Source organism: Pinus tabuliformis, chromosome 2_2, assembly GCF_031772625.1.
Source record: "Pinus tabuliformis cultivar Carrire ecotype Pingquan chromosome 2_2, CPIR1, whole genome shotgun sequence".
NCBI classification, from domain to species: domain Eukaryota; kingdom Viridiplantae; phylum Streptophyta; class Pinopsida; order Pinales; family Pinaceae; genus Pinus; species Pinus tabuliformis.
The window spans coordinates 835,551,801-835,563,921 of NC_142300.1; the positions used below are offsets into that span (position 1 = coordinate 835,551,801).

General features: G+C 38.0%; 1 protein-coding gene across 1 annotated transcript in view; it reads left to right on the forward strand.

Annotated features, from left to right (window-relative positions):
* The window catches only part of LOC149195564 (uncharacterized), a 178,656-nt gene that overhangs the window by 94,907 nt on the left and 71,628 nt on the right, over positions 1-12,121 (forward strand). Inside the window, exon 3 of the mRNA XM_089405361.1 lies at positions 11,280-11,360. Within this exon, the coding sequence (XP_089261487.1) occupies positions 11,280-11,360 (81 nt within the window). The remainder of the gene's footprint in view (positions 1-11,279; positions 11,361-12,121) is intronic.

The window sequence follows — 12,121 nt, forward strand, 5'->3', positions numbered from 1 at the left end:
AAATCCATGGGAAGGTTGTTGTTGGATATTACTACATAACTAATCTAGATGGTGAACTTTAACCATCACTGGTCAAGGCCAGCCTCATCACCCCTTTCCTGGATACATGACATTACGTGTTATACATAGTAGTGTTGGATGCATTGCATATCATGTTTGCATAACTACTATCATCATATTATGTTTTTATGCTAGAGTAGATTGCATGATAGATTAGACTTGCATTTAGAATAAATTTACTTTTTTGTATGGATTTATTATTTGATGACAAACACGGGCGATAAAAGTATGCCTAGTGCACATGCTTTTAATAGTTTCTTTGTGATGTGCATGATACAAGTCTGCATTCTAGGAGTTTGCTGGAGTTCTCATGACCTCCTCATTCAAGTACATGGATCATGCGCTCTACGATGAGCTCATGTCCCAGTTGGAGCCAGATGTTACCCACCAAAAGTGGGCACCCCTATGAGAGCATTTCTCCTATTCATCTTCCAACTGACAACCAACAACCCTTGACAACCACCTTGTAGCCAATGTGATGTGCCACTTTATCTTCGCCACCTGCATCAGTTATATGTTTTCGCGTCCATTTTTCAAGAGCACATGTTTGAAGGTGGGTAATTCCACCCAAAAGGTATGTATTTCATTCTGCAATCAGGTACGTATTTCTTTTGGGCATTGATCATTAGGTGACTTGGAAGAAGGAAGGGTTTTGGCAGTGGTTTTGTTCACCTTAAATGGCGTGTTAATCTTCAATCCTAGTCCCATGGGATCTCTCTGATTGGCTTATGGCTTTAGGGTGGGTATTTTGGTAGCGTGGTACCATTTTCCCGTTCCATATTTATCATTGCCCTCAGCACATTACGGGCCCTCTTCACTATTTCCCTTCTCTGGGTCCACAAGGTCTAACACACCCACTTTCCTTGTCCATATATCTGGGTGGGGCCTAGAATCATTGCCCAGAGATCGATGCAGCTAAAAGAAGTTAAAATCATCTCTTGGCCACAAGCAAGAAAGAAAAGAAAAATAAAATCATAAGATGCAAAAGATGGTCTGGACATTAATAATAGCACGTGGGAAAAAGCCAAGCATGAGCTTTACCCCTTATCATTATGGCCATCACCCTGGTTCCTCAGGCCTATAGTTGCCCCATCACATCATTAAAGGAACCCATGCATGTCCCAACCCTTGGTGGGCAATGAACTACCCCACCTTTAAGAGGGTAATAACTGCTATACATCATTTATGGCATGCTCTCATTTCCTAAAGCTTCGAGCAGTAATACAAAGAAAAATCATGAAAAAGCAAAAGGCGAATAAAGAGGGGTGGAAAAAAAAAGGCTGGGGTAACTCATGCATCCACGATTGCTCCCTCCTCACATCTGTACACCCGATATGTGGACTTCCTCATTATTGTTACCCCATTGCCCATGGCATTTGGCTCTGAGACGCCTTCATCCCCATCGGTTCCACCATTGTTCACATGCCACCTATTGATTGAAAGATGTACCAGGGACATGTCTTCCCCCTTAGGGGCGGGGAACACCTAATATGGTCGTCTATTAAGCACTCCTAGCTAGGGAGGTAACAATATTACGAGAACAAAGCCTCAAATTTGGAAGAGAAGCTCTGTATGAAGTCTCAATTTGCCCTTGATTAACAAGCATGGTTCAATTTGATGCACTGACGATTAATCGTACCTAATGGTGAAGATGCAACACAAGACATTGTGTGTAATTCGCAGGTGGTTTTCATCATGATTTGGGCAACTTAATTGGGGCATAGGTCCACTAGAGGAGCATTATCACACCCTACAGGTGAAGTGTTGAGAGCCATGGGACTCCTATCACTTGCAGAGCATCACTCCATTTCATGGGCACCTACAACACCCCAACAGTATGAACTTGGACTAGCATGCCCCTAGTTGACTTAACAGTATATAGTAGTTTTGGCAATTGATCTAAGTCCAAATGAGGTTTGTCTCACCCCTTGAGACGTGGGAGGGCTAGCACCATCCTCTGAGCCCTCAATGTTGGAGCAGAACTAGTCTATTCTATCACCATGAGACCCATGAGACCCATTTTGTGCCCCAAACACAAAACTGGGGTCCATAAGATGATTTGCATGGAGATTTAGGGGCCAGCCCCTAGATTCGGATTTTTGGAGCCCTCTACACTCAACTTGGCACTAGAGGAGCCCAACACATGCCCTAGAAGGGCCTACACATGCATGACATCAACATTTCAACCTCTTTTGTGGGTTATTTCTTATGTTTTACATTGGCTATGAGGTTGGCTTATAACCTCACTTAGCTTTTCCCATCATTTTACAATTTGGAGTGGATTTTAGGTTAAATTAGAGTTCAATAGACATATATAAATAGAGGAGAGGTTATTTCAATCTCTCATCATCATCACTTGGAGAATTCGACCTCTTTAGAGAATTTCGCACCTGTTCCTTCTTGGCTATTGGAGATCTTTTGGATGCATATCAATGTTTGGAAGCTATTTGGATGGTCTTGGGAGCTATTTCTTTGGATAATGGAAGGATATACTACATGTTGTCTTGTAAGTGCTTAATGTTGATGAATTTCTATCTTGAAATTGTCCAATGTATGAAATTAAGACTTAAAAAATATGCTAATTTGTGCCCTAATTGTTGAAAATTAATTTTTGAAAGGCTATCTGGATGAGAATTGCATATGTTATTCATTGTATAACATGTAATGAATGTTCCTAGTGGAGGAATCTTTCACACTCTCCATCAAATTCCATTCTCCTTAGAAGTGGGTAAATGATAGAAATTGATACCTAGGGCATTAATTTTTAGCCTCCTTAGAAACAATATAGCTTATCTTGAGCCTCCTAGACTCTATATGCCCAAAGGATAAGGCACTAATCCAAGTCCTAGGCGATCATCCTCTCTTTTTATCGATAAATCTTCTTCTTGAAATTTTGGTCCTTTTAAGGAAGGACGTCTAACTAGGGCTTAGAGCAAATTGTATTGGGAGATGTTTTGTGGGAACTTGAGAGCCTAAACATCAAGCTACGGGTCTTGGCCACTTGACCTACAAGTTTGGTGGGCATCCACTCAAGTTTTATCCATAAAATCTCTTCCACTAGGTGTTGCTGCCCTATGAGGGAAACCCTAGCTATTCTTCCTCAACTTGGGGACTTTCTTGAAGGTTGTATGAGCTTAGTACTTGTTGAATTATATTAGAAGAAGCCTTTTCTCCTTATTGCCTTGATCTCAAGAGCACCTAAAACCAAGCAAAATCACAAAACCCTAGGTCTTGTGCATTTCATTCATATGTCTCTTGTAGAAAGTGTATTGCTTCTTGAAGCCTTATACCATAAATTTGAGCCTTTCTTGAAAGATTCTAGTCCATCACCTTATACTCTTAGCGCTAGAATACCTTTTGTTGAATACATTTTGTCACAATTCCAACGAAGCAGTTGTGCCAATTTTTTCAAAGATTAGAATTATCAGGCAACAATCTGTCATGTCATTGTAAACCCAATTTCTGCAAACTTGTAATGTAAATGATGCTGGTACGACTGTTTAATTATGTAACAACCTATGTAAGCCTATGATTTTGGCGATGAGTTTCATCCTAGGAGGTTTTTCGTCTCACGGATAATCGATAGAGTTTTTCCCTCCATCTTCAATCCCAAAACTAGGGTGAAATTTATCGACAAGGTTTTAGGTGAGTTCTAGTGTTTTAGTCGAGTCTATTGTAAAAGTTATTTGGGAATAATTTAAGCTATTTGGCTAAATTATTTTATTACAAATCACTTGGTCTACTAGATAATATTGTGTCAGAGAGTTGGGTAAAAATTATCAGGGTCTATAACGAACGGGTATTACCCCTTTGAGGGTTGAATTTGTAATTATCTGATTTAAAAATATTGTAGTGCATGGTCCCTCGCAATTAGACACCATGGCGAAAATATTTGAGGGTGGACAAATAATTAATCCCATTTTGTGTTGATTAATTAATTTTTCTGGCAAAAATAAAATTAAATCCTAAGACAAAAAATTAATTAATTTAGAGTCAAAAAAATAATTTCTAGATAAATTAATTTCTCCAAGTGGAAAATGACCAAAAAAATTCGTGGGTCACGAAGAAGTCAATTTTTAGAGGCCCCCCACCAAAGCAGAAATGGATTTTTTAAGAAAAATTAAGCCCTTGGACCTTGGTGGTTAAGTCAAAGTCAATTTTTTGAGGAAATTAATCCAAATTAATTATTTTTGGATTAATAAAAAATGGTTTTAATAAGAAATTTTAAAATTCCTCAAAAATAAATATTTCCGTCAACAAAGATTAAAAGTTGATCAAGTATTTAATATTTATTGACGGTTGAGATTATTTTTACAAGGATCAAGCCCACTAGCTATTATTTTCCACTTGGGATTTATCTATAAATTGGAAGCCATTTGCTTCTCAAGACACAAGGATAGTGATTCTGGTCTAAATGTAATTTTGTAACGTTGGTGTGAAGCCACTGTTTTGCTGGGAATGTTTGAAATTCATAATAAAAGACTTTGGGGTTCAGTTCATGGTGTCTTTGTCTCATTGATTTGTGGTACATGCTGGGTATGTGCTTTCCTATATTGTGCTTCAATATTATATGAATTGTTATTTCATTTGTAGATGATAGGAACATTCTATTGGTAAGTTTTGGGCTTATCTTAGGTGATCTGATTCATTGTATGATCTAACAATTTTCTCTTAAGAAATATATAGAGTTTGCAGGTTCCCTGGCCCTTGGGCTCCAAGTTCATAGACTGTGGGCACATGCTGACCTTGTTTGGGCTTCAAGAAATTTATGTGATTTTCTTACTTTGCTAAGGCTGTGGTTAACATCTATCTTTCAAAATACATCTAACTATTGTATACTTGTATATAACCTATAAATTATTTTTTGTAAAATAATTTTTGTAGAATAATTTTTTCTAACCCTTGTTTTGCAACTGGGGTTTGGGGTTTTAAATTTTTTGTATATATTGGGGTTTTGGGTACTTGTAATTTCATTTATGCAAGTGAGATTCAAGAATATTTGCTGGGTTGGAGCTAGATCTAGGCCGTTGAGGGTAAGATCTAGTCTCTAGAATTTTTGTAGGGCCAACATCAAGGAATTTTGCAGTGCAATTGAAGATCTGAAGCAAATTTGAATTTTCTCTAGGGTTTTAATTTGTTTTTAGGGCGTACAGCCTAGCGTCAAGCACTCCTTGCCTAGCCGTCATCCTTCTGGCCTTTCAGCTCCCTCATTTGCTTGGCTGTAGCCACTTCAAGGCTAGTCGTGACCTCTTAAGGCCTGCAACCCCTTTTAGGGTAGTCGTCTAGCCCTTAGAGGGCTTCGACCTCCTCCCTTAAGCCCTGCCGTGGGCTTTTCTTTCCCTTGACCTCCCGTCTGGCCCCATTTTCAGCCTTTCTCCCTCTTCGTCTACCCTCAACCCCCCTCTTTCTCCCCCCTGCTGCCTTCTTCTCCCTCTTTCCCCAGGCCACAACCCCTTAAGGCTTGTGGCAGGCCTCTAAGGCCTCTTCATCCTAGGCCGCATTCCCTGTGGGGCCTACGACAACCCCTTGTGGGGTCTTCTCCTTTAGCTGCATCATTTTTAGGCTTGTGGCAGGCCTCTAAGGCCTTGCTTACCCTAGCCACAGGCCTAACTAGGTCTTGCTGCCCTCATTCTAGCCTTTCTCTAGCCTATCCCTTGCCTCATTCCCTCACTGTTGGTAATCATAAATTTTCTGAGCTGATAGTTGGTGTATTTTACAGAGAAAGCCAGTAAAATTTTGTGTTCTCAAGTGCCATAGCCATTGGAAAAAGTTTGGTCAAGTGGGCTAGTTCTTTCAAGGCCCCAAGGCACAAGGGTTTGATTTCTAAACCCAAAGTCCTTTCACTGTTTTGCTTCAGCAAGATAATTAATTCATTGGATTGGTAAAAATCTAAGTTGGATGCCCTAAAATCACTAACAAGTTTCCTAATTTCATTAGCTAATGATTGGACAAAATTGGGCATTGTCGTTTGAGTGAACGTTCGTAATTTTGAAGACTGCCATCTCTGCATTATAAATCTGATATAACAGTGGTAATTGCATCATAAAAGGAGTTAATTCATTTGAAATTTGTGTTGGCAAAATTGATTTGACATTTGGGTTCTTATTGCTCACATTTGACAAGCATATGCATCTCATTTTGCACCTTAAAGAGCTCTAAATTAAAAGTTACATAATGCGGTCATGCACTTATTTGGATAACATTGGAACATAAGTGACAAAAGGAATTTCACGGTTTCATGCTCTAGTGATAATAATTGTTCATTGTGGAAAATAGTGTTCACATTCAGTTGCTTTTGGTGAAGTATCTAATGTTTGTTGCCTTGTGAAAGTTACATAATCCTAATTTCTCACATAGGCTCACTCTCTAAAGCACATTGATGTCATAATCTAATAATCTTGGTTGCCTAAGTGAATAAATCTAAGAGCTCATTGATATTGGTATCTAATTGTGTTTATCTTTCTAATGAAAAGAACCTTGGTGAATAGCGCTTTCATCATTGTTTCATTTTTAATATCTGTGTGAATGATAACCTCACATTGGCATTAAGACTCTTAAGTGTTCTTTACTTGAAGGCTTCTAATTTAATCGAACATCTCTTGGATAATTGGTGTTAAGATTTCTAATCGTCTAAGGAGCATTGCTAAAGAATCATTGAATAATTGTTCTAAGTGGATAAGTGCTCTAGTTCTCTTTCTTGTCATCATTGTTTCATGGTTAGTACCTTTTGTGAATGACATCTTTATCTTGGGCATATTGGTGATCTATAAACACTTGAGAAATTGTATCATGGGTATCACTTGTTTATTATTGGCATTTGTAAAACTTGGTACATATTCTTGTTATTAAGATTGTCTTTCCATTTCATCGATTAAGTACTCTTGTCATAAGATAATTATAACTAAGTACTTAACATAAACAATCTTAACTCAAGAAGCACTCAATAATCTTGCATTAGGCATCCTAAGATTAGTCTTGCATTAATAACTTACCTCCAAGCATAAGCTTGGTTGATAGAGATAATAGGAACACCTTTCTCATCTAGCTTGAGGAGCCTAGCACCTCTTTAGTGGTTAACATGATGACCTTGCAGTTGTCAGAGCCAGAGTCTTTGTAGTGTCGGAGGCACGGGGTGGTTAGTACCTAAGGGGAGGTATCGTTAATCAAGCCTTTGCTTGCTTCCCCTTGGCCTCTTTATCACAACCTACTCTAGAGACTAGCTTCAAAATAGTTAAGAGGAAGGATACACCTAGAATAGGCATCTAATTAAAAGTAATCAAATTTCTTGCGTCACAACTAAGTCTTAGGATTTGCGTAGCATATAGGATAGTTAAGCATTCAAACAATAGTTGTTCATTCAGTTACTTGGTCTCTAATTGATTCAAAGCAAGTAGCTGACTCCATAAGGCATTGGTCTCACTAAGAATTTAATTTAATCGCTAATAACTTGCCAAATCAACCAAGTGGCTAGGCCATTCAACTGTGTCTCTCAGACTTGTTGGTTGCCAACGAGTCCTGCATTTCTATTCCCCATAGGGACTACCCCCCATAGCCTGCTGTTGGGAGACAGTTAGAATGGAGTGGGTGGGGATCAGAGTGACAACCCCTGCCCTGAGCTGTTGTCACACTATGCTTGTGCAATCTGAGCGATAACACCTTTCATGGGCAATCATATCCTATGAAGACTCCTCCCATCGATGAATGTCTGTAAAGAGTAGGGGATCTTCGCTATGGTGACAGTGGGCCATTGTCCCATTGTTAACACTTAGGCTAGCTATTTGTCTTGTAGGGTTTCCCTCACCAAGGCTTGCTAGATTTTGTTGTAATAAGGCCCATTTTAGGAGCAAGTCGTGATTTAGGATCGAAAAATTTTCGGACCTTGCTTGAAGCATTGAACAACTATTTTACATGTTCTACATGTTTAGAGCTTTTCAACAATGTAAAGATCACCTTAGTCAGAGTTCATGCGAGGCAGTTATACCTCCTCGCTAATCAACCTATGCTTTGGACCTACATGGTACCAAGTGGATGGCTCATCAACTCCCATTAATCACACATGTGGAGCTAGTTTTGTGTGGAATTTCAAAAAGGTTCTAGAAGGTCCAAAACCCTTACCGTAATAGGGAGTGAGGCATGCAAAAGTCCTAACCCTAGATGCGTATTAGGACATGTTAAATAGTGGGCCACCAGGGAAGCAAGGGGTTCCATTCTTATTATATTAATTATTATTCCATGGTTGATAGGTGATAGTGTCTATGGAAACTTCTTAGTGAGTTAATTTTTCTTTATATTTGTGTTTCATACTTGAGAGGGAAAGAGCAAGGCATAGTCCTCTCGAGCTTGGTTTTCCTAGGGTACATCTTGTTATAGAGGTATGTTGTTCCTTTGCTTCCTACTTGGTTTGTGCATCCTTCAGACCCACCTCAAGTTCTATGATAAAGCAGCTGTTTTAGGCCTACATGTCAGTGGCGCCTATCTAAGTTTCTATGCATAGAAAAAATCATGCTTTGCACATTTGCCAATGTTACCTATGTGGCTTTATATACCTTTTTTCAAAAACTCCCTTTGAGGAAAATGTCATGGGGTCCCACTCTTTTCCATGGAAAATTTGGATGGAGAGGTGCTCAACTGCTAGCTACCATACCCCAAGATTTGGACCTGTGATCTCAAGCTTCCCATTAGCAACATGCCTTGGGTAAATGGTTCAACAGATTGAGTTAACCCTTGGCATTGTTGCTTTGTATGCTTGCATGCCTACATGTGTCCATGTTTGTTCACTGTGCCACTTTGTTGGGCCTCTTCACTAACAGATTGAAGACAAAATTGTTTAAAGCCCTATTTAGGTCGTTTCGATGAGCATGCTTTGGCTGCTTGCTATGATTCTTCACATTTAGATCTGTCCAGGAGGCTTTATAGATATGATTCAATCAACTTACCGAAAATAGCATTGGACATTTAGGAAATAATATATCTAAATTTAGTTGAAGGATGCCAAAGGTGTTGCATATAGTTTTTTGGTATGTGAAATCTAACTATATACATAATAACAAGAGAAAGAGAAAAGCTTATAAAAATGATCTTCACCATTTTTACCTATGGGCATTTGAATTTCTCCTCCTTTTGGGGGTTGTATATATATAAGATCATTTTTATTATCTTTATAAGGGTAAAGATCATATATATATATATATATATATATTTTTTTTTTTTTCTTTCCGGAGGAAAGTAATCGTTCTCCCTCCCAGCCCAAAGGCAAGAGTGAGGTTGCTGGTACGAGGCCAGTCTACAATTATACTCACTTAAGAGTGCTTTTCTCAGGCTTGAAGCCATTACAACAATATTCTTCAAGGCATTAAAGCTCAATATGTCACTAGCGGGTATTTGAACCTGGGTGAATAACATAACAATCATTTCCCTCAACCACTCGAGATAACCTCAAATGAGTGAATATATATATATATATATATATATATATATATATAAAAGTTCTTGAGTCTTTTTCATTTTGTAAAATCCTATACTATATATATAGTCTGTCATAATAGGGCAGATAACATCTTTGTGCTTTTTTTGGATGGAATGGGTTTTATGTGTTATTAGTCTTCTAGTGTTTTTTGATCATTTCAAATGTGACTGATGTTCTTATCATATATGAATATTCAGGATTGGATTTATTGTAGAAAACAATTATTTAGAATGAAGGTTTATAAAATAGGTACCCTTTAGTCTGGTGTTGATAAAAAATTCCACAACATATTAACAGATCAAAGGTCTTTCTTTACCAGTGGGTTCATGGTTCACTGTTGAGGTTTACGGAGGAATAAATTGTTCACCATGTTTACATCCTTGTTGGAGTCAGGCTCACCTGTTTGGTATGCTTTAATAAATGGGCTAGGCCAGGTGTCTGTCTAGGGCAAATTTTAGCAGAATATATCCCCTTGGACGTAATAGCGAAGCTAAAGGAAGTTTGTTTCATGTGGTGCTGCTTCTCTTGGCACGTTTCAAGAAGCAACATCCAACACAAAAAGCCCTTATTTTGAAAATCATTCTATTCTTTGCTTTGGAATTGACATAAGCTTGGTCAAAGAGTTCCAATGTTGAACCTAATGCATTTCCTCAAAGTCATCAGGAAGAGAATCTGTTTGTTGGCAGTGTGGCCAGGAAGGTACTGCATTCGCTGTGGAGGATTGGGTCCCCTTAGCTCACTTATGAATATTTAAGGGGATCCTGTTCCACATTTTTTAAAAATATGTGAAAAACATATCCAGGGAAACCCACCAGGTACTTTCCATAATTCCAAGGATAGACCCAGGGTAAACCAAATTCTTGAGGGCCCATAGCCGACACGATGATATATACTCATTAAGGGCTGAACATGTCGCTTGAATGAACTGATACTGGGTGGGGAGGATAACTCTCCTCTCAGATACCCGACCTAGACCCAATTGATAATGGATCTTGTTCCACTTTAAAGAACACAGCGTTTACATCTTGTTCCACTTAAAGAACACAGCGTTTACAAGAACCTGTAGTTCAGTGGATTGAACTACCTGGATACTGTGAGAATTGCCATCTCTAGAATATTTCTAGAGCATGCTCAAAGATTTTGGTGCTAAGAAGTTAAATAAATCAAGAAGATTCATGGAGGATTCCCCAATTTTGTATAGCACATTGCAAACTCATTTTCAGTTAAAAGTTTACTGGGAATAACTTTTATGGTTCTTGTATATACTTCCCATGGATTTGTCCAGATCTATAAATCGTTGGATTGCCTATCTGCTGGTATATAATTTAATGTTGTTCATATGATATGTTTAAACAATTATAAAACTGAAAGACATGTTGCTCCAGCCTTGATTTAAAATTTGTTTCCTCATGCTTTGAATCTGGTGTCTTCTTGGAAACCCTTTCCATGTTTAACAAAAACTCTCTAATGTATAAGCCTCAAGATTCCAAACATATAATGGCAAATCTTGTTCTTCTTACATTTTTCCTGATCACATTGGTCTAGTGAATGGTATTTAATAATAAATTTCATATGTAATTCATTGAATGCTATATAACTATTTAGACATTGGAGCATTGGTCAATTGTAAGCAAGATGAGGACTACACAAATAAAGTCTTAAGTAGGGTGGGTCATAAATGCATTTGAAATATTATTGGTTATATTGTTCTGATTTCTGATATAGGTACTTAATTCTCTCATATGCTTTCTAGGTTAATGCATCTTGGCCTCCTAGAAAGGCTGCAATATTGGATCGAATTAGTGGTTCACGAAACCTGCAAAATAAACATGCGGTATTTATCTTCTTCATTGCTTCATCTGTTTTGCTTATAAGCATAAAATTTAACATGTCAATTATGGTTTCAGCATTGTCACATTTTCATTTCCGAGTTAAGTCAATGATTTTACAAAATGCAATTGTTTTTCTTTCATGAGTTTTGCACCTCTTTAGACTTACTATTAGTAGTTCACAAAACCTGCAAAATAACGTCATTGCTCTGTGTGTTTTTCTTGTAGTCGTTTAACATGTCAATTATGGTTTCATCATTGTCACAATTTCACTTGAGAGTAATGTTTTTACAAAATACAATTGTTTTTATTTCATGAGCTTTTGCACCTCTGTAGACTAATTAAGCATGAATGGATTTATGGCCATTTGATAAGACAAGATAAAATAAGGTCATTTTATTAATGCCCACAAATGACCAAGGAATAGGACAATGGGACTAGAGTGTACAATTGATGGCCATAACATTTGGAGAACACTCCTAGATGTCAAAATGTTATAAACTAGAAAAGGGATGTCAACCATAAACATGAGAGAAACATATATGCAGTGATGGTATTGTCTATTCTTGGACATCTAGGCACACTTCATGATGGAGTCTTGTAGAAGTTTTAAGGTTTTATCCTGCCTATTTTTAGCCTTGGAAGTGGACCCTCACCTTATGGATAAGGTTGGCTTTTGGCTCATGCATTGAGGGGCCTTTTTGGTTCTATTTCTAGGAGACCCTTGTGCTATTTTTTCTAGGATTTATTTTGGATAGAGGAGTAT